General features: G+C 44.4%; 8 protein-coding genes across 8 annotated transcripts; 3 read left to right on the forward strand and 5 right to left on the reverse strand.

Moving 5' to 3' along the window:
• Positions 1–833: 833 nt before the first annotated feature.
• On the forward strand, positions 834–1,918 carry LOC6602988 (transcription factor Adf-1). The gene is made up of 2 exons (XM_026993667.1): positions 834–1,221; positions 1,277–1,918. Exons 1-2 carry the CDS (start codon positions 1,059–1,061, stop codon positions 1,846–1,848), a joined length of 735 nt encoding a protein of 244 aa, XP_026849468.1. The 5' UTR covers positions 834–1,058; the 3' UTR covers positions 1,849–1,918.
• LOC6602987 (ubiquinol-cytochrome-c reductase complex assembly factor 1) lies at positions 1,833–2,978 on the reverse strand. The gene is made up of 4 exons (XM_002027978.2): positions 2,879–2,978; positions 2,575–2,763; positions 2,259–2,510; positions 1,833–2,197 (listed from the first exon to the last, which is right to left on the reverse strand). Exons 1-4 carry the CDS (start codon positions 2,933–2,935, stop codon positions 1,916–1,918), a joined length of 780 nt encoding a protein of 259 aa, XP_002028014.1. The 5' UTR covers positions 2,936–2,978; the 3' UTR covers positions 1,833–1,915.
• Positions 2,979–3,101: 123 nt separating this feature from the next.
• LOC6603031 (SURF1-like protein) lies at positions 3,102–4,260 on the forward strand. Its single transcript, XM_026993716.1, has 4 exons — positions 3,102–3,331; positions 3,390–3,511; positions 3,568–3,762; positions 3,820–4,260. The coding sequence occupies exons 1-4, from the start codon at positions 3,128–3,130 to the stop codon at positions 4,202–4,204; spliced, it is 906 nt and encodes a 301-aa protein (XP_026849517.1). The 5' UTR covers positions 3,102–3,127; the 3' UTR covers positions 4,205–4,260.
• Positions 4,261–4,264: 4 nt separating this feature from the next.
• On the reverse strand, positions 4,265–8,208 carry LOC6603030 (UDP-glucose 6-dehydrogenase). The gene is made up of 3 exons (XM_026993715.1): positions 7,909–8,208; positions 5,802–5,940; positions 4,265–5,729 (listed from the first exon to the last, which is right to left on the reverse strand). The coding sequence occupies exons 1-3, from the start codon at positions 8,056–8,058 to the stop codon at positions 4,588–4,590; spliced, it is 1,431 nt and encodes a 476-aa protein (XP_026849516.1). The 5' UTR covers positions 8,059–8,208; the 3' UTR covers positions 4,265–4,587.
• Positions 8,209–9,072: 864 nt separating this feature from the next.
• LOC6603029 (cilia- and flagella-associated protein 52) lies at positions 9,073–11,758 on the reverse strand. Its single transcript, XM_002027975.2, has 5 exons — positions 11,193–11,758; positions 10,424–11,128; positions 10,139–10,368; positions 9,864–10,080; positions 9,073–9,802 (listed from the first exon to the last, which is right to left on the reverse strand). The coding sequence occupies exons 1-5, from the start codon at positions 11,612–11,614 to the stop codon at positions 9,154–9,156; spliced, it is 2,223 nt and encodes a 740-aa protein (XP_002028011.1). The 5' UTR covers positions 11,615–11,758; the 3' UTR covers positions 9,073–9,153.
• Positions 11,759–12,609: 851 nt separating this feature from the next.
• Positions 12,610–14,540, forward strand: LOC6603028 (putative serine protease F56F10.1). Its single transcript, XM_002027974.2, has 4 exons — positions 12,610–13,508; positions 13,563–13,701; positions 13,762–14,233; positions 14,297–14,540. The coding sequence occupies exons 1-4, from the start codon at positions 12,715–12,717 to the stop codon at positions 14,416–14,418; spliced, it is 1,527 nt and encodes a 508-aa protein (XP_002028010.1). The 5' UTR covers positions 12,610–12,714; the 3' UTR covers positions 14,419–14,540.
• On the reverse strand, positions 14,476–15,457 carry LOC6603027. Its single transcript, XM_002027973.2, has 2 exons — positions 15,333–15,457; positions 14,476–15,275 (listed from the first exon to the last, which is right to left on the reverse strand). The coding sequence occupies exons 1-2, from the start codon at positions 15,412–15,414 to the stop codon at positions 14,557–14,559; spliced, it is 801 nt and encodes a 266-aa protein (XP_002028009.1). The 5' UTR covers positions 15,415–15,457; the 3' UTR covers positions 14,476–14,556.
• Positions 15,458–15,843: 386 nt separating this feature from the next.
• On the reverse strand, positions 15,844–22,482 carry LOC6603026 (G protein alpha i subunit). Its single transcript, XM_002027972.2, has 5 exons — positions 22,051–22,482; positions 17,146–17,617; positions 16,983–17,077; positions 16,733–16,921; positions 15,844–16,674 (listed from the first exon to the last, which is right to left on the reverse strand). Exons 1-5 carry the CDS (start codon positions 22,169–22,171, stop codon positions 16,484–16,486), a joined length of 1,068 nt encoding a protein of 355 aa, XP_002028008.2. The 5' UTR covers positions 22,172–22,482; the 3' UTR covers positions 15,844–16,483.
• Between the last annotated feature and the right edge of the window lie 336 nt (positions 22,483–22,818).

Consider the following 22,818-nt stretch of genomic DNA (forward strand, 5'->3'; position numbering starts at 1 on the left):
TGTATATATTTATTTTTTGGGTAAGCGTCTTCAAAATTTTAATAGTCCCTAATTCTAACGGAAAGGACAAAGGCTTCGACAAAGGAGACAAAAAGGAACTAGTACATGAGGTTGAGATTTAACTGTGTTTGCCGTCTTATAAAAAGGCAAAATTTGTACTAATAAATCTGTATATCTGCTCTAAAATCCAATCCTCGAGGGATGGGAGAAAGCTCATTTGAGTTATTTTTAGATCGTTTCCCCGATTCAGAAAGTTTAAAAATATTGATGTTTTCAGTTTTAGTTTTAATTGTTGGGAATATTAGCATTAGGTATTGAAGCATTTAATAGCCTGAAAATTTTGCACACCACCCTTAGGAAAAGGATATTACATTATTAATGAATTATTATTAATATTAATAATTACGATAATTACGTTTCACATTTTAACGTGCACATCATGTAGCCAATTAGCCATTAGCTAACCTTGTAGAAAATTGATTCATAAATCGGATAAAGCTATGTGTTCAGGGCTGAGGGTCCTAGCTAGCTAGTAATTCGGTTTAATATCAAAATCGAGGAATATGATTTCCATGATGGACAAAGAACGATTAACCCGTTGTAAGCCAGTGGGTATTGAAATACACTCCGCTAAAATTATGCAATTTGAAGAATTTAAACGCAGTTCAGATGAAACATATCGTGGTAATTTTTTTTTTAAGTAAAAAGATTGGATGGGTATACAAGAAGTATTTACATGCAGAATTATTATCCACAGTTTAACTTAAGTTGTTTTCCTGCTTAAATAGAGGGCTGTTTAGTGGGTTAATTCTCTGGCGTACCTTCAGCCGGCCTTATTTTTACCTTCTTTGCTTAAACATATTTTAAATCTAATATAATAAAAGTGACTACTAAAGAATTGGGCAATCTAGTGAAAAATTGATTAATTTATAGCATATAATCTATTTTTCGGTGCTTCCTGCCTTTGGCCCCACAACAACACTCTTTCTCGGGCCGCAAAAAATGTAAACAACATAAAAATAAATACATATGTACATATATATAAATATACGTTAATAATGAGAACTAGCTACAAGAAAAATCGTCCCTTCGATTTTAAACTAATTAATCTAGTTGAGCCCCATCCGGTGCTTTACAGGCGCTCGGGTCTCTCAACATACGATGCCATGAAGGCCAAAACGGATATCTGGACACAAATAGCAAAGATCATGGGCTGCGATGGTAAGGTCAAAGAGGTCCTTTTGACATCTACATTAAATCCAATTAATTCCCATAGTTGACTTTTGCCTGATGCGCTGGAATAATCTGCACTACCAGTTTCGCAAGGAATTTCGGCGGGCGGACACCAAGGGATCAAGTTGGCCATACCTTGAACGCCTGCGCTTTCTGGCAAATATCCGACCTGGTGGTGCAAAGAGCAAGGCCAACGCTGAAGATTCCACCACCATTCCATCACCAGACAAAACGATGTCGACTCAAGAGAATGAAGGTTCGCCATCGGAAGCACCAATAGTGGTGTGGGAGGAGTACAATGATGGCAGCGGAATTGACCTCGAAAATTCGTATATCATCGAAGAGATCATTGAGGAAGCAAGCGATGAAGTCATGCATGAGGAGATCATATATGAAGATATTGAGGAACATAAAATCAACAGCTCTGAATCTGATAAGCAGCAGATGGTCGGCTCCCCCATTTGCCCAAGAAGCTATTTCTTTAAAATGGACGAGATCCTCGACCAGTTCAAGCAACCCCAGCGACAACGAGCTGAGCGCCGGATCATGGCCTTCCTGCTTAAGTGTCAGCTCCGTTCATTGCACAATCAGCCCGTGGATGATTTGGTTATTTAGTTTATAGGCTTTCACATATTCTCAACTTTAGCCAAAAAAAAGAACAGACTAAACAGAAACACTAAAATTACACCTTGCATTTGTCCAGATCCAGCCAGGCCACCTTTGGCTTTGTGATGAACTGTTCCCGGGGCAAGCTGTCCAGCATGACGGCTTGCTGGCGCACATATTTAACGAGTCTCTCAATCTGCGCATAGTCATCGCAGTTCATCTCGAAGAAGCGTCGCCACAGGGCGCCGGCCAGCACGCGGTCGTCCGACATGATACCCTCGTCGTAGGCAATGAGTGCGGCCTGAAATTGCTCCGATAGCGTCTCGATTTGTTGCCTTGTTCGGGAGGGATTGTGTGCCTGGAAAAGATCAAGGCATTTAGCAGGGATTGAAGAAGTTTATTAGCGCCCGCCAACTCACTCCCAACTTCTTGGCACGGGTGTTTACATCTCCCCACATTGCCTCCACGATGCAGTTGCGCAGAAAGCGTCCATCCTCGCCGGTCTCCGAGCCCTCGGCCATGGAGCGCATCAAGAGCAGCCAGACGTGCAGCTCTGTGACCAGGAACCACGAGTTGAACGTGTTGGGCAGACTGAAGTCACGAAAGAAGGCGACATAGTTGATCTTATCCGCCACGCTCTCATACAACAGATGACTGGTTACCTTGAGGCGCTGCCATTGAAAAACGTAGCCATAGCTATAGGTCTATAATTTAGTGGAGCACGGCACCACTTACCGCCTTTGTGTTGGGTGTGAAGCCCACTTTGTTCATTACTCTCTTAAGAATTCCGTCGTCGGCTGGAGGTTCTGGTGTCGTCGGCTTTGTTTTATCCGCACTGTCCATTACCCTGGCGGACGAGCACAGACGGCAGGACTGAGAATATACGACTGAACAACCTGCAGTCTGTTTAAAAGGCTGACCTACCTGAGGAATAATAAGAGATTCAAGTTATTACCGTGTTTATATAAGACATGCACGGCAGTGCATTCAAATATTGGTTTTGTGAATAAATAAGGTAATTTTACATATATGGTCTTACCAAGTGGATTTTGGATATGCCGGTGGCCAGCCTTGCAACTGCCCGAGTGCACTGCATATTTAAATATCTCTAAAATTGACTAAAACAAATTCGTTTATACAAATTATTAGTGGCACGCGACAACAGCTGGTCGAATGGAGCTGCCAACTTGATTGAAATAAGTCCTCACTTAAGCAGCTGTGTTGGTGAAATGTGGAAGTTGTTGTAATTAAATATTAATCTTAAATTAAATATAAGCAATAGCGAAATATGCTGCGTTTGGGTGGTAAACAAATGTGCCGACAGGGTGCCTGGGTATTTCAACGCGTTTCGTGCCTGCCCTGCAGCAGAAATATTTTACAAACGGCCACGAGAAAGATGACACAACAGCGTTCGCCGGTAGATTTTACCACAAGCATTCGTAAGGATCCCAAGGAAAAGGACAAGATCACAGCTCTTGGCTGGTTCCTGCTGGTGGGGTGACGGTGGCAGTCTTCAAATTATATTGTTTTAACCAATTCCTATTTCTTAGCTCATACCCGCTACCACATTTGGCCTGGGCTGCTGGCAGGTAAAGCGCAAAATCTGGAAGGAGCAGCTAATTAAGGATTTGCACGAGCAGCTAAATGTGAAACCAGTAGATCTCCCCGAAAAGTATACTCCCCATCATTTTCCATGTGTTCCTTGTTTTAAAATTGCGTTCCTTTTAGTCTAAATGATTTGTCCCACATGGAATATCGCCTAGTCAATGTGCGTGGACGGTTCCTTCACGACAAGGAGATGCGCATGGGACCGCGATCACTCATACGTCCCGACGGTGGGGAGACACAGGGTGGTTTATTCTCCCAGCGTGACGCCGGCAATGGTTACTTGATTGTAACTCCTTTTCAGCTGTCGGACAGAGAGTAAGTTGCTCTCAGCGCTATCTTCGATGAATCCTCATCATTTGTACCTCTTTACAGTGACATTGTGCTAATCAATCGTGGCTGGGTGTCCCGCAAGCATGTGGATCCGGAGTCACGCGCCCTGGCGCAGGATCAGTCGGAAGTGGAGCTCACGGCTGTGGTCCGTCAGGGGGAATCGCGTCCTCAGTTCACGCCCGACCACAAGGGCGTAAATATGTACCTGTACCGCGACTTGCCACGCATGTGCGCGGCCACAGGGGCTGCCCCAGTATTCCTGGATGCCATCTACGATCCCCAAGGTATACGGAACGGTCCAATCGGTGGCCAGACCCGCATCACCCTGCGTAACGATCACATGTCGTATTTGGTGACCTGGTTCAGCCTGTCAGCAGCTACCTCGTTCTTGTGGTACCGACAGATCGTCAAGCGATTACCGTTTTAAATGGAATGAAACACAATTATTTTTATTTTTATAAAATTTACATGCTCTCGTGTAAATGCCTTTGATTTTAATGAGCCATATACAGAATGTGCATATGCTGTACGGTTTAATATTGCAACTGCCGATCCTCGAGTGGGGGATCGACGTGGTAATAGGAATACAAATACGGTTCAAGGGAGTGCTTACGCTGGCAACAGGAAGTGTGGACGTATACCTCCTTTTGGGCGTTCCTAGCAGAATACTTTAACTATATAAAAAAACACACACATCTAGATACAGATACAAATACGGTTACGGGATATTTACAAATTAGTCGAGTAAATACTGGAAACTTTAAGTGTAAATGCCATAGTCGTCGTAGCTTCGTCGCCCGCCTCATTCGCCTACAGCTGTGGTACAATGCCCCAGGAGCGGAGCAGGCCGGACCGCTGATACTTCTTGCCAATGGTCTGGACATGGAAACCGATCTGGTGCAGTCGCTCGTGATCCAGGATCTTTCGTCCGTCAAAGATATAGGCCGGCTTCATCATCGACTGGTAGATGCGCTGGAAATCCAAGTCCACGAATTCGTCCCACTCGGTGCAGATGACGAGGGCGTGTGTGGCCCGCACAGCGCTGTACGGATCGCTGTGGATTTGAACCGCCTTCTTGACGTTCTCCGGCGACTCCGTGACGCTTGGGTGCGTCAGGTCATCGATTATCTGCTCGGGCTCCACTTTGGGGTCGTAAATGTCCAGCTTGGCACCCTCCTCTAGCAGCGTCTGGCACACGGTTATGGCCGCCGTTTCCCGAGTATCGCCCGTGTTCTTCTTGAAGGCAAAGCCCAAGATGGCAATCCGCTTGTCCGACACCGTGTTGAACAGGCTCTCGATGATCTTCTGGGAGAAGCGGCGCTTCTGGTAGTCGTTCATGTCGATGACCTGTTGCCAGTAGGTCGCCACCTCCGGCAGATTCAGATTCTCGCAAATGTAGATCAAGTTTAGTATGTCCTTTTGGAAGCAGCTGCCACCGAATCCCACCGATGCCTGCAGGAACTTCGAGCCAATGCGCGAGTCCAGGCCCACGGCCCGAGCCACCTCCGAGACATCGGCCCCGGTGGCCTCGCACACGGCCGACAGCGAGTTGATGCTGGAGATGCGCTGAGCAAGGAAAGCATTCGCCGCCAGTTTGGACAATTCGCTGCTCCAGGTATTCGTTGTGAGGATGTGCTGCTTGGGTATCCAATGCTCGTAGATCCAGGATAGCTTGGCCACGGCTTCATGGCCCTCTGTCGTCTCCTCTCCACCGATCAGCACCCGATCCGCATTCAACAGATCGTTAATGGCCGTTCCCTCCGCAAGGAATTCCGGATTGGACAGGATGTCATAGTGGATGCCCGGCTTCTGGTTTGCCCTGAGTATATGCATAATGCTCTCCGCCGCTCTCACGGGCACCGTGCTCTTTTCCACCACAATCTTGTTAGATTGCGCTATTTCGGCAATCATTCTTGCGGCACTCTCCACATACTTAAGATCCGCTGCGCGTCCTGCATAGATATTGAAATAGTGTTAGATGGTCGGTCGGTGATTGAGTGATTGACGATCAATTTATGTATTACCTTTGCCATTGCCGGAAACTTTTGTGGGCGTATTCACCGATATGAAGATGAGGTCCGCCTCCTTGATGGCCGTTTCAATGTCCGTGGAGAAGAACAGATTCACATTGCGGCACTTCTTTACTACCTCATCCAGACCAGGCTGTGAACAAAATGGAAAGAGAAATGTCATTCAAATATGTAAACATACATATTTGTAACATGTGGTTGGTTGCCCCAGTTCTGTGGCTTATAATCCCAGTCACGATCTATCCCTCCCTGACGTTCTACATTTGGCCGATGATAAGATTAAATACCTTTCTATATATTGTGTTTTGTGTACGTGTTGGTACCTTATCCAAAAATGTATGTGCGTTTCCTAGGAAACACCCATTCTATCAATCAAGTTCTAGTTCTGTTCACGTGCTGAAATGGCCTTTTTATGCGATTAAATTAAAAATTAACAGTGTCTTGCCTCAATGAGATCTCAAGCTTATGTAATCCCCTTTTATTCAGCTTTTTGAAACCAGATTTATATCCATTTTTGTTCTCGTGCGGAATGTTCATTGAACTCGGATACATTTCAGATACAGATTTCTGGGGGAAAGCAGGTGTTAATTTAATAAATGGGAATCTCGGGAATACACAAAATATACAACAATATGTATGTAAAAAGATATTTCTGCTATATTAGGGCCCAAATTTTGTTGGAGAGTGCCGTCTGGAAAGGAAATGAATACAATTTCTTATCAAAAAGTCATTAGTCTCTTCACTGATAAGTTTTTTTTTTGCAATGTTGTGACAAATTAGCAAAATGCGGAAACCAAGGGAATACATGTTCATGTTCATACATATGTACATACATGGCTGAGTTCAAAAAATTTAAAACAATGGGCAGGAACCAATTATGCAAATGCAAAACACTGCAAAAGTAGGATGGATGTTAATGTTGATGTCAATGGGCTGTGTTGGTGTTGACAAGGCCGCATCGATAGTTGCAGCAAGCTTGCACCGCCTCTGTTTATATGGTGGTGACGTTGACGACGATGATGATGCAATCCACGTTAAGTGAATATCAATAAAAGAATAAAGAATTGTGTGCTTTAAACGGACCTTGGCAACATCTTCAGCCCCCACCCATCCTAAACGTTGAGGTTTCACTCACTGCTTGGAATTCATAGTGTAAATATTTTTATTTTTTCAACGATTCCTATGAACGTGTGGTAATTTCTCAGCTAAGACATATACATATATACATTTCCAGTGAATCCGCAGCAGAACCGTGATAGCACCCATTCCCTATTCCCCATTCCATTCCACATTCGTGCTTATCTGCCACTCTCTGGACAAGAGACTTTTGCTTTGGTAGACCCACAGATAAGAAGTTAAGAGCTCTTAGCGAATAGGGGCAGACGGAAGCCGCCAGGGCGGAAATGCGACAGTAAAGCGAGTGACTGCGTGTCTCAGGAATTGGGGACAACCCATGAAATTAATACTTCGAGAAGCTTACAAGAATATGGCTTCTCATCTGTGGAGGAAGCCCTGATAGAATTTACTGGACAGCAGGTCTGCGTAAAATCGATTCCCACGCTTGGTTTCCCGCCTCGTATACTAAACTCATTTCTGCTGCAATCATTTGCCACTTAGCGAATCATTTTCCCATTTATGAATGACTAATGTCTTGGAGAACACACTTGTGCCGCTCTGACCATTGACCTTGTTGTGGGGCCCAAGTGCGCCAAGCACCTGTACGATGGAGTGTGTCCAATGCTCAATGCCAAACACGCACTGGCCGTCCATTCAAATAGAGAGGAGAGTAGAGGGCTATACGAATCGTTTTGTATGGGAACTGGTTTTGGGAGGCGGAGACAGACAGCCACTTGAGCATGAGCGGTATGCGCGGTCAACGACGTCCCTTCTTTTCGATGGATCTCATGCGTTCTGATTGATGAATTGTTTGTTTAGGATTAGGCCATGGAAATTCCCCCCCTTCTCAGCCACAAGGGGCGCGATGAATAAACCATACTGATGCACACACACACATACAAATATACACAAGAATCCGCTATGTAGATACAAGAAACAGGAAGCCGATGAGAAGGGTGGAGAGGAGAGAAATCCACACACTAACCTCGTAAATGGGCAATTTATCCGAATTCCACTGTGCAATGCGCTCCACACTTTTATCCACAAGGGTTATAACAATATCGGGGCACTTGAGTGCCATTACCGCACATGTCGGACCGCCAACATAGCCAGCCCCAATACAGCAAACCTTCATTTTGCCGTGATTTTTTTGCTAATGTCCGTCTCGCACTTATTATCACAACTCTGTGGCGTTATTGTGTCGCGTTGTTTATGGGGGTGCAACGGCGCGCTCAACTGACTGTGGAATAAAGCTTGGAGCTTGGAGCTTGCTTGGCGCGGCAGTGAGCAATAAATGGAAAAACAACCAGTTTCATTACAAACAACCAACAAACAACCAATTACAAATTTATCGTTAAAATATACCGAAATATACCGTCTCATCTTAAAAATATACCGTAAATATACTGACGAATTCAAGTTCTATTATACATATCCCTTGTGTTTGATATTCCGTGGAATATTACTAGCTAGATAGAATCCTCAGCACTGCCCACGTATTTTTATCCGAATAATGAATCAATTTTCTACTTGACTGGTTTATTTTAAATACTTGATTTTATTGGACTTTGCCTAAGAAAACGTTTTAGCCAAAAAGTTAAAACAAAAAAAACGTAAGAGACTTTACGTTCCTATTGCTCAATTTTGATATTCCGTTGAATAATGCTGGCTAACTAAAACCCTCAGCCCTGCCCACATAGTTTTATCCTATTGATGAATACATTTTCTACAAGATTAACTAAATTGAAGTACTCCCATTTATTTTATTTTGACTAAAACAAGGTTTATGCAAAAAAGTTCAACAAGAAAACAGTGGCAACGTAAGTTGAATGTCACGTCATTTCTTACTGGTAGCTTGTCAATCGGAGTATGGGCATTTGTATACCCTATTTTGTTAATTTCATATGAATATACTGGTTTTCTAAACTTCTTTTTAAAACGTTATTAATAAAGACCTTTTCTCAGATTGATATGTTTTAGACAAATTCATGCATATGATGAGTGTCTTGTATATGTATATATAACTCGATCCCGATACCCATTCTTGATCTCTGTAAGAAGACAATAAGCTGAAAAATATCGTTGAAATAGCTTTAAAACACAGACTGACTAATTTCTGAATATATTGGAGCTTGAGAAGACGAATACATGTTCTTTGGCTCGAAGAGAACGACTGAATTTATTTTGCATTGCAGAATGATAACTTAACTAAACAAATAATAATGAACGCTCAACATTTCCTCACATCGGGGACAATCTTGCACTCGGCAAAGGGGTCAGAAGCCTTCTTCTCTTTCTGGGCGCAGGGAGGACACTCGACACAGCAGATATCGTCCTTCGGCGTCGCCTTCAGAAGACCATCGATGTTTTCCCCCTTTGCCTGTACCTTTGAGCCCGAGTCGACGCGTGATTGGACATCGCTGAGTTTGCCCTTCGATGTCGTCTTCGGCAAGGTGTAGGTTGGGGCATCTGGCGGATTTGGTCTGCCCCAGAAGTCTTGGGGCACGTCCCAAATAATGAGCGAACCGTCTGTGCTGCCGGTCACGAACATCTTTAGGCAAGGACTGTACGCGGCGCTGATCACGGAAGAAGCATGCTCTGATCCAACGCCCACCACGTCGCCCTTGTTGTAGTCCCAGAGCTTTACCTGCAGATCACTGCCGACGCTTATAAAGTAGTCGCCGGTATCGTTGATCGAGATGCAGTTGACCGACGACTTCTTCGAGGCGGTCAGCTCGCGGATCAGAGCTCCGTTGTACACCATCCAATAGATTATCCTGCCATCCGAGCCACAGGTGAGTACCTGGACCCCAGTCGGGAAATATGAGGCGCACATGAACTGTGTGTTGGCAGTCACCACCTGTTTGCGGGTCATGCGGCTGCAAAAGGAGAAGCACACATCAATAGAGGATCTCAAAATATACCGGCGACCTCACTCACTTGATGTCCCAGATGACGCAGGAGCCGTCGGTGCAGGCCGAGATGACCTCTGTGCCCAGATGATTGATGTCCAGAGATGTGATAGGACCCGAGTGATCTTTTAGCACTCCCAGTAGCGACTGGCGATACGGATCTATCTTCCATACACGCACCTGACCCTCGATGCCTCCAGTGACAATGAGGCGCCCTGTGGAGGACACTGCCAGGGCACTGCAGCCTGCAATAGAGGATTTTGATCATGTTCAGCAGGGAGAAGCCAACCAGCCAAACCTTACCCTTGTTGTGTGCATTGGGAATGGCATATATGAGTCGTCCTGTGATGGGTGTAAAGGCGCGTATGATGCCATCGTTCCAGACCGACACAATGCTGGTGCCATCGTGGGTGAAGCGCACAGCGGCGCAGTTGAAGTTGTAGACCATGATGCGCAGCAGCTCCTGCTTGCGGCCCGACGACCAAATGCGAATGCATTCTTTGCCCGAGGTGGCAAAGACGGCAGCATATGCCCTGAAAAGAAGCGCTGTAAGGAAAACGACACGAACCCTTGGATGCTCGAACTCACTTGGGGAATGTGATGCAGTAAACGGATTTGGTGTGGCATGTGCGCAGTAGTTTAAGCTTCCATGTGGTAATGGTCAGCCCGTAAATCTCGTTTGTGTCTGTGCAAATGTAAAACAAATCTTGGGTGGAGCGGACAAAGGAAGAGATTCGTCCGGAAACGCGAGTCGTCTTCAGCACGCGCAGATATGGCCAGGTGGGTCCTGGGTAATCCCGAAAATTGATCAGCGGCACATCGGTACGCTCCTCGACGAGCTCCACATCGCCATTGCCGGCTCCGATTAGGAGCCGACTCTCGTCCACAATATACAGAGCACGAACACCATTCACATAGCGATTGCAGTCCCGTCCCGACGGCTTGCGGGCATTGTGGGTGCCAAAGGCACCCAAGATACCGCTGGTGGTGCCCGGCCTGGTGACATTGTCACGGTCACAGCAATTGAGCGTGATCTTCACTATATCCCCGGTGCCCGTGCCCAAGTAGGCGATCTGGTCGTTCTTGCTGATGCGTACACAGTAGAAGACGCGCGTCTTGCTGGCCATGTGCACGTCCTGGACGTAGAGCTTCTTCTGCTCGCGCACAATGCTCCACAGACGCAGATGGCGATCTCCAGCCGTCAAAAAGAAGAATGGATTATTGTGCATGGGGCGAACACCCAGAGCATTCCCAGAGATGGCTCGGGAAGCTGGCTGCCGGCAAATTGGGGAGCTGAAAACAAAAAAAGTATCCACTTTCAAGAATCTCTAGATATACCAGGCCATCATTAACTTACAATGATTCCATGTCAAAGACAATCACGGAGCCATCATCAACGCCACCGATTGATACCACAAATCGATCCTCGGCTGTGAAGCATATAGCCTGGACCTTCACCTTGTGCAGGTCGTGACGCGCTATCTCCTTGCGTTGATGGTAATCCCATATGATCACGTATCCGCGAAACCCCATATGATTTATTTGCCCCGATGCTATGTACTTGCCACTTTTGCTAAGATCCAGGCACGATATGGTGTTGCTGTGTCCTGGTATGAACTCTTGCGAGTTCTTTTTGTGATTGGCAATGCCGATTTTATTGCCCAATGCGAATATAATATCGCCTGTTGTTGAGTGCTGACGCACGCCATTCTCAACCTTTCCGTTAATTCCGAAAATGGCACGCGGCTTTAGCTGCTGGCATTGCCCGGGTGGCTCCATAATGCTTGTATCACAAAATATATTTACCAAATAATACTTCTAGTATTGGGTTTGACTATATTGTTTGACTATAAACTGCTTTGTCAGCCGGCTCAGGGATTGTTAAGTTTTCAAAATATACATTCAAATGACAACCGTTGCCTGGAAGCCGTTGCTCATTGAGTTGTCTCCAAACAATGCAAAAACTAGTCAGTCTCTGTTAAGGAATCGGGATCGAGTTACATATGTATGTATATGTACGTACATACATATGTATGTACATATATGCAGAAGAGTATCCATATCCACATGAGAAAGGTCGTTTTCTTAAAGCAGCTTGGAAAACATAATTGTCATATTAATTAAAGGAAATAGGGTATACAAATCATATTCATAGCTATACCGGTTGACCAGCAACAATACAGTAGAATTCCGAACACACTTACGTTGTATGCTTTTATTTTTTGTTGACCTTTTTTGTTTTAACCTTGTTTTGAACAAAATTAAATAAAGTTGAGTATTTTAAATTAGTCAATATTGTAGAAAATTTATGCATCAATCGGATAAAATTGTTTTTTCAGTACTGAGAGTCCTAGCTAGCGTGTAATATTAAACCGAATATAAAAATCGAGTGATATGATTTTAGGTCATGGACAGAGAGCGATTGGCCACTTGTCGACCAGGGTAATTAAATATTCCCACGAAAAAAATATGAAACTTGCATAATTTTACCCCAGTTTAGATAAAAGATATCGGGTCCATATGACTTGTAAGTAAAGAGATAAGATGGATTTACAGAAAGAATTTACATACAGTATGATTTTCATGGTTTAACTGAAGCTTTGCATATGTTTAAATATAGGGGAGTTCAGTGGGTTAAGTTCCCCTCCTCCCTCTGACGGTAATTAAGAAAGTGCCGGTAAAGAAGAATAAAGAATATAGAGGGTATAAACGGTACGTACACTATATACATACTATATATAGAGGGGAGCAATACTGATTCTGATTTTTGTCAGTTCGGCGAGCGCCGCGGCAAACGGTACACGGCACTTGAATCTCAAGTTAATCGAACAAATCAATCAACCGCACTTGACCTAAGCAAAAACAAAGGAGACTTTGAAATGTTCCGATTTGTGGGCGTACTTCAGCCCCTGGGATTGGGGCTGCTGCTGTTCTTCCTCTGCCTAATCGTGCAGAGCTCTGCGCTTGGCTTTCGCCGCGGGAGGCTAGTGAATGGATTCATGGGCGATCCCAGCAAGATTCCCACACTGCAGCGATCTTTGGACTCGGAGGATTTGTGGTTCGAGCAGCGTCTGGATCATTTCCAGGCGCGAAACACTAGGACCTGGCAGCAGCGCTACTTTGTGAATGCCGATTACTACAGGAATGACAGCACGGCCCCCATTTTCCTTATGATTGGCGGCGAGGGCGAGGCCTCGGCAAAGTGGATGCGCGAGGGCGCCTGGGTGCACTACGCCGAGCACTTTGATGCCCTGTGCATCCAGCTGGAGCATCGCTTCTACGGCAAGAGTCACCCGACCAGGGATTTGTCCACCGCCAATCTGGCGTTCCTCAGCTCGGAGCAGGCCCTGGCCGATTTGGCCAACTTTGTGGCTGCCATGAAGGTGAAGTACAACTTGGCCGAGACCCAGAAATGGGTTGCCTTTGGCGGTTCCTATCCGGGCTCGCTTGCGGCTTGGGCGCGGGAGAAGTATCCCCATCTCATCTATGGTTCGATCAGCACCAGTGGTCCCCTGCTGGCGGAGGTCGACTTCAGGGAGTACTTTGAGGTGGTAAAGGCCTCTCTGGCTACCTACAATCCGGACTGTGTGGAGGCGGTGACCCGGAGCTTTACCCAGGTGGAGATACTGCTAAAGCATATGATCGGACAGCGAAATCTGGATGAAAAATTCAAGTCGGTATCGAAATGGTTGTGAAAAACTAACGCTATCCTGCTTATATTCCTTAGAACCTGCACACCCATCAAGGACTCTATTGAGAACCAATTGGATATTGCCAGTCTCTTTGAGAATCTGGCTGGAAACTTTGCTGGCGTCGTCCAGTACAACAAGGACAACAGTCCACATGCCACGATAACCATTGATGAGGTATGTTTATCCCCCAAAAAGGCTTCTCCATGAAAATATTTAATATATTATATCCTTTAGATCTGCGATGTCATGTTAAACATGACCAGTGGACCGCCTGTGACTCGACTGGGTGTGGTCAATGACATGCTGTTGAAGCAATCGAATGCCACATGTCTCGACTACAAGTACGATAAGATGGTTAGCGACATGCGGAACGCCTCGTGGGACTCGGAGGCAGCCAAGGGAATGCGTCAGTGGACGTATCAGACCTGCAACGAGTTCGGTTTCTATCAGACATCTGAAAACAAAACGGACACATTTGGCGACCGGTTTGGCGTGGACTTTTTCATACGCCAGTGCATGGATGTGTTCTCCAACAGCATGGATGCCAGGTATCTGCAGAACGTGGTGTCGCAGACCAACAAGCATTACGGTGCCCTCAAGCCGGAGACTACCAATGTGCTGTATGTACATGGTTCCATTGATCCCTGGCATGCCCTGGGCCTGGTCAAGTCCTCAAATGCAGCCACGCCAACCATTTTCATAGAAGGTACTATTATTGGAAAGTCCCCAAAAGAGTTTATGATCTAATGCAATTGGAATTTCATTGTAGGAACTGCACACTGTGCCAACATGTACGAGCCGACGAAAACCGATCCCCCACAGCTGGTGGCAGCACGCAATAAGATTGTGAAATACCTGGCCAAATTACTAGAAGGCTACACCACAAACTGAAACAAAATCTCCCAGAAAAAGTACAGTTAGAATAGCAGAAACATGTGCCTGCAGTAATTGTAGATTCTCAGAATGATGTATATTTGTAATCAAATTATATCTACATATGCATCATTACAAAAGTTTGAGGGTTTATATTTAATCCTTTTTGGCCTGTTGCATCTTCTCGTGGAACTTCTTCCAGTACGCCTTCACAGTGGGGTTTTCGATTACGTTTTTCTCAACGAAGCTGATGGCCCAAGTGACAGCCAAGAAGCTGAGGTCATAGAGAAAGGCCACAATGCGCAAGAAGTACTTCTTCAGCTGCTCCTTGGAGGGCAGCTCTCCCAATTGATTCTTGACACGCTCAGTTGCCTCCTCGACGCTGCCACTTTTGGGGTTTTCAGCAGCCGATTTCTTCTCAATATTTTTCTCCGGAACAGCGAATTCTCCTTGGCCGCGATTTTCTTGGTCGCACAGTTCTGTTTTGCCCGTATTTTTCTGGACGGATGCAAAGATTTCGTCGAGTTTGTTTAGTGGGCCTTCCTCGTTGCCTTTATCCTGGGGACCGTCATAGCTTTTGCTAACATTTTTCAAGCGCTTAATGAGCGCTTCCACGTTATCTTTTTGCGGGGGGTTGTCCCCACTCGCCTTTACGCCCATTAGAGTCGATGTTTCGCCCAACTCGGAAGCTCCGCCTGCTGGGGTCTTAACCCCAAAATCGGTACCAATATTGGGCATGGCAAAACCAGTCGGTGGCTTCTTGTTCTTGTCATCATCCCCTCCACCACCGCTGCTAAAGCGATAGATCGGCACGCAGCCACGGAATGGGGCCCCGTCGAAACACTTGAGGGGCAGAACCACCAGCGTTGAGTAATCTTTGGAAATCGGGCAATGAGTTGCAATAAATTTAGTGCTGCGGCGTTTGGACTTACCACAAGGCTTCACAAGACGGCCAGCGAGCAGGGCCCGATTGATTCCACCCTTTTGGGTAGCCACTAGAGTTGCGCGCAGCATTTTAAATTTTTTGAGTAACGAAAAACGTAGTCTTTACACGAAAAAATAATTTTCAAGTGAAGAAAAACGAGAAGTTCACACGAATGACAAGCAAAAATCAAGCCAAAAAGAATGAAAACTCAACTTCAACACAGGAATCCATTTGCAATTTGTCGAATGGGTAGCACTGCTCTTAAGGTGAGTTTGTAGAATAGGCAGCACTGTCACAGTATGTTAACTATTGGGGTGCATTCGTTGAATTTTGCTGGAAAGTTTTGCCTGTGGCCATACCTTTTTTTACCTTGCCGGCAAAACATTTTCCAGCTGAATATGGCCGAAGAAAAATTTGGACCAAAAACAGCCTGAAAGCCTCAAATCGTTTGAGCTAGTACCAGAGTTGGATATTTCCCAGATACCTTTTCCTGTATAGAGAATCGAGATTGGTCACCATAATGGAGAGCATTATTTATTTGTCTTTTATTTAGGCTATTAATAAGCATATTAGTAAGTTTACTAGTTACATTTAGCGGCTTACTAGCGATCGCACACGAATTTAGGCCTTTACTCACCCTAATTATCGCCTGTCAATGCGGTGAAGCAAATTGCACTGCCCAAAGAAGCGCCATAAAAGTGCCCGTTTGGGCAACGCAATTATTGTTGGGAGGCTAGAGGTTAAATCCTAGCTTAAGCCCCAAAGAAAATCGATTGAATTCAGTGGGGGGATCTACAGAACTGATCGGCAGACTTTATGGCGATCGATCGCCCGTACTTTACACTTGTTAAATTACAGTTTAAATTAGTTAGCTTATGCGTGCAATTTATAAAAAAAAAACTGTTAACTAACTAACTAACAAACTTTAACTGTTTGTTACTTGTTCTGGCAACTAAATCGGTTATTAAAATTATATGTATGAAAATATATATAGCATGTGTAAAGCGTAGAGTATACATTTACGTATATATAGATCATATACATATGTATATATGTAGTATATATTTAGTTCTTAACATGTAATGGAAATGTTTTGCGCGTTTTCCTTTAATACTACTACGACGCAAGCTAAATGGTGAATCCATCCTCATCCTCTCCCTAGAATAAGCCAATTTGCTTCAGATTGTTCTTTATGATCACATCGGTGACGGCATCAAAGACAAACTTCACATTGTTGGTGTCAGTGGCGCAGGTCAGATGCGTGTATATCTCCTTTTGGTCTTTTCGCTTGTTGAGATTCTCAAACTTCATGCGTATATAGTTGGCAGCCTCCTCAAAAGTGTTGGTACCTGTAAAATATCCATGAATTAGACACCTTCGATGACTTTGATATGCACAATCATTTACCTGAATACTCTGGGAAGCATATCGTCAAAGGAGATCGCTTTATCTTCTCCTCAAACAGATCCTTTTTGTTGAGGAACAGTATAATAGAGGTTTCCACAAACCACTTTGAGTTGCAGATGGAATCAAACAGTTTCAGGGACTCGATCATGCGATTCATTTCCTCATCCTCGGCCAGAACTAGATCGTAGCCTATGAATCAATAAAGAAACCAATTAAAATTTGTAGCGAATAGTTCTCCAAGGAAACCTACCAGATAGCGCCACACAAAATATAATGGCCGTGACGCCCTCAAAGCAATGAATCCACTTCTTGCGCTCCGATCGCTGGCCGCCCACATCAAACAGTCTGTAAAAGGGGAAGCATTATATTTCAATAAGAATTCTAAGGGATCAAGAGGGGGTCTTGACACTCACTTGAAATGCAGTTGCTTGCAGGAGAAATGCGTCTCAATGATGCCCGTGGTCTTTACACGCGTGCGCAGGACATCCTGCTGGGTGGGAATGTAGTTGGGCTGCGCAATGCGATCCAGGGAGTTCAGGTAATATCCCGCCGAGTCGTTCAGCTGGTACTCGCGCGAGCGAGCAAACGACTGCTGCACCCCGCCGTCCGACCAGAGTTTCTTCATCAGCAGAACAATCTCCGGCAGGAGGATGCCCTCATCGGCGGCCGAGGCATGTGTGAAGAACTGGCGGGCAATGTCAGTCTTGCCCTGATCGGCAAACTCAATCTTTAGCCTGCCCATGGCCCGGATGATAACCATCAGGCTCTGTACAGTGTTGCTGTAAACAACGCGGCGGTATTCCTCGCATTCCTCCTGAGAGTAGCCTGTCTCGTGTATGATCTTCATTTGCTTCACTATCGTGGACTTTCCCGACTCTCCAGCTCCTGCAAATCAAATAGAAAACATACAAATTAGAAACATGGGTTCAATTTGAGTGAGCTCATGCAAATCTCCAGCCCTCCAGTGGGTGTGAGCCCTCACATTCGCCAACAATTGAGCGCGTAAAACTGAATGAATCAATGAATGTGCGGCAATAGCAATCAGTAGGGGTAAAGAGGCAGGCAGCATCGAATGAGTCGAGTTTTATGAATGAATGGAGCGCTGTGGAACGAAGCCGCAAAAGCGGTTCAATTGGCAGCGGGTTCAAGAGGCCAAAAAGCTCGCTTAATTGCGCCGGTCATGTTGAAATAAATGAATGAGTAGCTGCTCCTCCTCTAGCTATATGTAGAGTGATATAAGTATGTAGATATGTGTAACCAGCTTGATCTATTCTTTACGTCTCTAAAACTTTGTATTATACTTTTTCTTCACGGTCTTAAGTTCTCCCTTCAATCGGTTTCTAAGTGGCGAGCCCTGAAGTTCAATGAACCCTGGATCAGCGATTCTTGAAAGTTATCAAAAGTGCGCTTTGGGGCCATAAAATTTATATATTTATTATATTTATATATCGCAAATTAGCAAGCACAGAACATGATATTTTATAATTTTGCTGACTACAGGCACAAGTTAGTGGATCGCTATCGATGGATAAACAATAATTTAATCATATTACGTGTCTTCTAGCTTCCCTTTTCCATGGAATTATTGTGAGAAATAAAAACATGCAAAAATAGCACTCTGGTACCGGTCTAGGGGTTTTTCTCTTTCAGTTTCAGTTATCAAACGAGATACATATGTATATATTTATGTACATATGTACCTATCCGATGTTGGGGCATTGCTGCTGCTGCAACACAATGGCGCATTAAGAAAGCTTTTTGTCTCTATAGTGTTTTTTTTCGTGAGTGCCGTTTTTCTGCAATGTGGGGCTCCCAGAGATACATTGATGGTTAGGTAAGCGTCAGACTGTACTTTCACTTTTTTCTTTTCTTTGCAGGGCAGGGCTGTGGCAGTACTTGCAGTTTATGATTATTTTTTATATCTTTGCAAATAAATCATATACATAGTTGATTTTTAATTTAAGCCAATCCCAACAATGCGCACTAATGTTGCCATAAAGAAAAATGTCGTCAAATGCGAAATTATGGACCAAATTATGGGGTTCCAAAAATACATAGGTAGCAAAAGAGAGCGAGCGAGCGAGAGAGAGAGAGAGAGAGAGACAGACAGATACACCGATAATGACCGAGAAAACGGTAGATGAAGACCCTTGCCAATCTGCATACGAATGGTAGGCATTAGTAAATGTTCAAACTTGCCACCGAATGAAAAACGAACCAAAAACCACAAAAACGAACAGCGAAAAAAGGTCAAATTAATAATTCTAACAACAAAATCTGCACAAGTGTGAGTGTGTGTAATTGTGCGTGCGGCTGCGTATTCATTTATCAATGCACCGTTAACTGTGCCAAACCATAGGGAAACAGAGAGAGAGAGAGAGAGAAAAAGAGAGACGCACACAAAGATCAAACACAGAGAGCAGGCAAAACGAAAGAGAGAAGAATGAGAGAGCTATAGCAACGGCGGTTAGCACAAAGCGTTCGTAAGCCTCATTTACAACCTCATTATCGTCCGCCATGATGATCATAATCAAACGGTATTATAATGAGTCTCTCCCCAGGAGAACCTTCTTCGAAATATTCATTTTACGAATAGAACGGAACGACGAATAGAATGGTGACTAAAACCCCTGGCGAAAAGATGGAAAAAATCATACGGAAAGAAGTGCTTTGCGCCATGAGTAATCGTGTTAAATGGCGCCTGAACTCAGTCTCTCTTATCGAAGGGGGTGAGCAGACTCGTAAAGAGGAAAGGGAAATGTGTTAATCAGCGGGGAGCTTGAAATTTTCAGATAGTTGGGGAGCCACAATTTAAAAGTAAACAATTAAAACAGATGAAATAGAGCCATAAAACGGAAACGCCAGCCCAACAACTTCCACGCAAATCTTTCTTATCATTGAATTTCATTTTATTTTCTTTTTATAATTTAAAGTTCCGTCAATTATTGAACTCGAATCTGACGTAAAAGGTCGTTTAGCGATAATTTTGATAAGCGTAATGAATACGAGGGTGTGCAGGGGCATAAACATATTGATACCGTACAAATATGTACATAGAAGTGTGTTTGTTATAGTATATAAATTCTTAAAAAAATATTGTTGATTAAATTGCTATGTTGATAGTCTGTTGGTTTGGATGGTTTTCTGGTATTGGTGGGGCATACGACGGGCGCATCATGTGCTTGAATTTTTGTTGTTGTTGCCTTCTTCGTATTCTTTTTCGGCCAGATATTGTATGTGTGACCTATATAAGAGTCTTACTCATGCCCCAAATGCGGCTTAAGCACGCTCTCCCTCTCTCGCGCCTTTTCTCTTTTTAAAGTAAAGGCAAATATCGTGAAAAATACAATAACAATTGACATTCTTTTCCCCTACAACATGAAATATTTTCGTGAGAGAAAATAACAAATTTTACAATAAGAAAAGAGAGGGAGAGTGACAATAAATTGAGTGAGGGGTACTTCAACTGTTGTTTGGCCAGACACTCCCCGCATAACAATAGTAAGCGTTTTTATTAAATCTACACAATAAACGCAATGTTGAGGGCTGCCAATTCCAATTCTCAATCCCCATCCCCATCCTATTTCCAGTTCAGTTTCAATCCCATGTCACAACCGCCTTTGCCATTGCAGCTGCATTTGGTGGCGGGGCCATTTATTTGCGCTAATATCGTTCACCCCACTTTAAATGTCAGTACAAATGAAAAAGCAACAACATCACCAGCAGCACAGCAGAGCCCCCTCCTGGCCAATTAGTCTGCTTCCAGCATGTTTTGCGTGTGTGTTGTGTCTGTGTGCTCGAGAGTGGGAGAAAGAGTCTGTGCAAAGGAGAGAGTGTGTGACAGCCAACGACAAGTTTATTAATATAAGGTGAGGAGTTCCAAATCCTCCCCCTCTTTGTGCCGACAACTCAAGCAAAATACGCGATCATCCTGAAAGCGCTGCCGCACCCTACATAAATATACCTTGGTCAAAGAGCGAGAGAGAGAAAGAGAGCGCAAGCGCAGCAGCAACAACACCGACCACAAACACATCGAAAAGATCACAGTATTTTCTGTTTATAAAGAAAATTCCCTAAGAAGTTTTCCCAGCTCCCTGGAAAGGCAAAGCAAACAACCCACACAGCTACAATAAAACCAGCAACAATTGTTAGGCAGAAAAATGCAAGTGGTGCAAGGTGTTTTCTTGTTGCCCATAAATAAACCAGCACTGGCTGCAACGCTCTGCAACAGCGTTTGTGTTTTTTTGTTCGAAAAACTGAAAATGGTAGCAGGAGAGGGGATGAAAATATCGTAAAAAGATGTCGGAAACGCCTAAATTTCCGCACGTTTTCCAAAACCGGTTCCCACAAATATTCGACTGCTTTCCACAAGCAATTTTATGTCGCCCAGTGTTTTCGATATCGTTCGAGAGCACACAAATATATCACATATATTAGCCTTACCGCCTCCCTCCGACATTCCTGACCAAGCAGATGACTTAGTCATCATCATCTTGGGAGACGCTTCATTAGCAAATCAGCAGCAGGCGGGAAAAGTGCAACAAGATTGTTGCAGGGCCTGGAAAAAAGTCATTCCATTGTTTTCCAAAGTGCATGGCAATGAAAATGAAAAGTACGAGCTCTCACACAATGGCGTATATCTAGCGGAGTGTGTGGAAATTTAATTGCAGAAGGTTAAGACGAGAGCCGCGGCATTTCATTTCAGTGCATCAGAGAGTGTCAGTTTTCGAAGGGGTAGGGGTGTCGAACGCGCCGCAGAGGTCGGGTCAAATGCGATACGATGATGACGCCGCAGCGCTTCAATGGAACGAAACCTCAGGCTAACGATGCAAGTGCCAGGCCTCGACGCGCCACTATCAACCATCTACCGCAGATCGAAAGAGCCACAAACATGTTTCGGTTGCCATTTCGATGGCACAGCGCCCCACTTGTTGGAGCCAAGTGCGTGCCGGCGACGATGAAAATTGAGAATCGAGTATCGCAGTCGCTCCGCTCCACTCCGCTCCGACATTTGGTTTCAATTTACGTTCTATTCCCTTATCTGCAAACGAATTATTAGACATGTGCATTGCATAATGGCCACATTTCAAACATACACAAAGGGGAAATCTGTTGAGCAGACACATGGAGTCTGGGTTTTCCCATATCCTGGGTCCAAAACTCACCACAGCCAAAAAAAAAAAACCCACCCATGTCCTCAGGCAGTCTGACAAAAACCCGGCCAAGCCTCAGACCAAACATTTTAAAATTAATTGCATTTTCAGAATACTGAGTAACAAATTATTTGGTAAAGGGGAAATAACACATTAGAGACGCACCCAAAAGCAGCAGTTTCACCTCCGATGCGGCACGTTCACCCTCCGCTCGCAGCGCCCGATCGATGTTCTTCGAACGTTCGATGGCTTCTTTATCTCGTGCTGTACTCACGGCACAACCCATTTTCTTCAAATTATCGCACTTTGGTCGTTAATCCAGAGGTTGGCAACTATTTCACTGTAATTTTTCGTATTTTCAGTTTTCACAAGCGTTTTCGGCACTTTTAATTGAGCGCAGATGCGGCTGCGCGTCGGCTGTACACTTTTTTGTTTCCTTCTCCTTCTTTCCAACACACACAAACGCACACTTGGACAGAAGCGTACGCATACACAAAGGGGCGACGCAGGCGTAGCGGCTCTATCAATTTCAATTTTCAATATAGTACAATTTAATGCTAGGGCGGCACTTACGCCGTTTACTTCTTTGTATTTAATTTTCGCTAATCCGCCGATCGGTTTGCTTAAAAAAAAACGCTGAAGAATGAATCATTTAACGACCAGTGTGATCATCGACTTATCGATCAAATATACCGTCCGAACCCCAGAAACATACCAAAATATACCGTCTTATTTTAAAAATATACCATAAATATACTGACGCGTTCAAGCTCTATTATACATATTCCTCGTTTTCGATATTCCGTGCAATATAACTAACTAAATAGAACCCACAGCTCTGCCCACATTATTTTATCCGATTGATGAATCAATTTCCTACTTGACTGGTTTATTTTAAATACTTGTTTTTATTGAATTTTGCATAAAAAAATG

Source organism: Drosophila persimilis, unplaced genomic scaffold (genome assembly GCF_003286085.1).
Source record: "Drosophila persimilis strain 14011-0111.01,24,50 unplaced genomic scaffold, DperRS2 tig00000868-arrow-arrow-pilon, whole genome shotgun sequence".
In the NCBI taxonomy this organism is placed as follows: Eukaryota; Metazoa; Arthropoda; class Insecta; order Diptera; family Drosophilidae; genus Drosophila; species Drosophila persimilis.

Bases quoted from the DNA above. Each gene is read 5' to 3' on its own strand.
- LOC6602988 (XM_026993667.1), top strand. From the start codon at position 1,059: ATGAGAACTAGCTACAAGAAAAATCGTCCCTTCGATTTTAAACTAATT. The intron at 1,222-1,276 runs GTAAGGTCAAAG...TAATTCCCATAG, and splicing joins AAAGATCATGGGCTGCGATG to TTGACTTTTGCCTGATGCGC.
- LOC6602987 (XM_002027978.2), bottom strand. From the start codon at position 2,935: ATGCAGTGCACTCGGGCAGTTGCAAGGCTGGCCACCGGCATATCCAAA. The intron at 2,511-2,574 runs GTAAGTGGTGCC...TTTCAATGGCAG, and splicing joins TCACACCCAACACAAAGGCG to CGCCTCAAGGTAACCAGTCA. The intron at 2,198-2,258 runs GTGAGTTGGCGG...GATCTTTTCCAG, and splicing joins CCCGTGCCAAGAAGTTGGGA to GCACACAATCCCTCCCGAAC.
- LOC6603031 (XM_026993716.1), top strand. From the start codon at position 3,128: ATGCTGCGTTTGGGTGGTAAACAAATGTGCCGACAGGGTGCCTGGGTA. The intron at 3,332-3,389 runs GTGGGGTGACGG...CCTATTTCTTAG, and splicing joins CTCTTGGCTGGTTCCTGCTG to CTCATACCCGCTACCACATT. The intron at 3,763-3,819 runs GTAAGTTGCTCT...ACCTCTTTACAG, and splicing joins TTTCAGCTGTCGGACAGAGA to TGACATTGTGCTAATCAATC.
- LOC6603030 (XM_026993715.1), bottom strand. From the start codon at position 8,058: ATGAAGGTTTGCTGTATTGGGGCTGGCTATGTTGGCGGTCCGACATGT. The intron at 5,941-7,908 runs GTTAGTGTGTGG...TTTTGTTCACAG, and splicing joins ATAAATTGCCCATTTACGAG to CCTGGTCTGGATGAGGTAGT. The intron at 5,730-5,801 runs GTAATACATAAA...ATATCTATGCAG, and splicing joins AGTTTCCGGCAATGGCAAAG to GACGCGCAGCGGATCTTAAG.
- LOC6603029 (XM_002027975.2), bottom strand. From the start codon at position 11,614: ATGGAGCCACCCGGGCAATGCCAGCAGCTAAAGCCGCGTGCCATTTTC. The intron at 11,129-11,192 runs GTAAGTTAATGA...TTTTGTTTTCAG, and splicing joins GTCTTTGACATGGAATCATT to CTCCCCAATTTGCCGGCAGC. The intron at 9,803-9,863 runs GTGAGTGAGGTC...CTCCTTTTGCAG, and splicing joins TGCGTCATCTGGGACATCAA to CCGCATGACCCGCAAACAGG.
- LOC6603028 (XM_002027974.2), top strand. From the start codon at position 12,715: ATGTTCCGATTTGTGGGCGTACTTCAGCCCCTGGGATTGGGGCTGCTG. The intron at 13,509-13,562 runs GTCGGTATCGAA...TATATTCCTTAG, and splicing joins AATCTGGATGAAAAATTCAA to AACCTGCACACCCATCAAGG. The intron at 13,702-13,761 runs GTATGTTTATCC...TATATCCTTTAG, and splicing joins CCACGATAACCATTGATGAG to ATCTGCGATGTCATGTTAAA.
- LOC6603027 (XM_002027973.2), bottom strand. From the start codon at position 15,414: ATGCTGCGCGCAACTCTAGTGGCTACCCAAAAGGGTGGAATCAATCGG. The intron at 15,276-15,332 runs GTAAGTCCAAAC...CGATTTCCAAAG, and splicing joins CCGTCTTGTGAAGCCTTGTG to ATTACTCAACGCTGGTGGTT.
- LOC6603026 (XM_002027972.2), bottom strand. From the start codon at position 22,171: ATGGGTTGTGCCGTGAGTACAGCACGAGATAAAGAAGCCATCGAACGT. The intron at 17,078-17,145 runs GTGAGTGTCAAG...CCCCTTTTACAG, and splicing joins TGCAAGCAACTGCATTTCAA to ACTGTTTGATGTGGGCGGCC. The intron at 16,675-16,732 runs GTAAATGATTGT...GATATTTTACAG, and splicing joins ATGCTTCCCAGAGTATTCAG to GTACCAACACTTTTGAGGAG.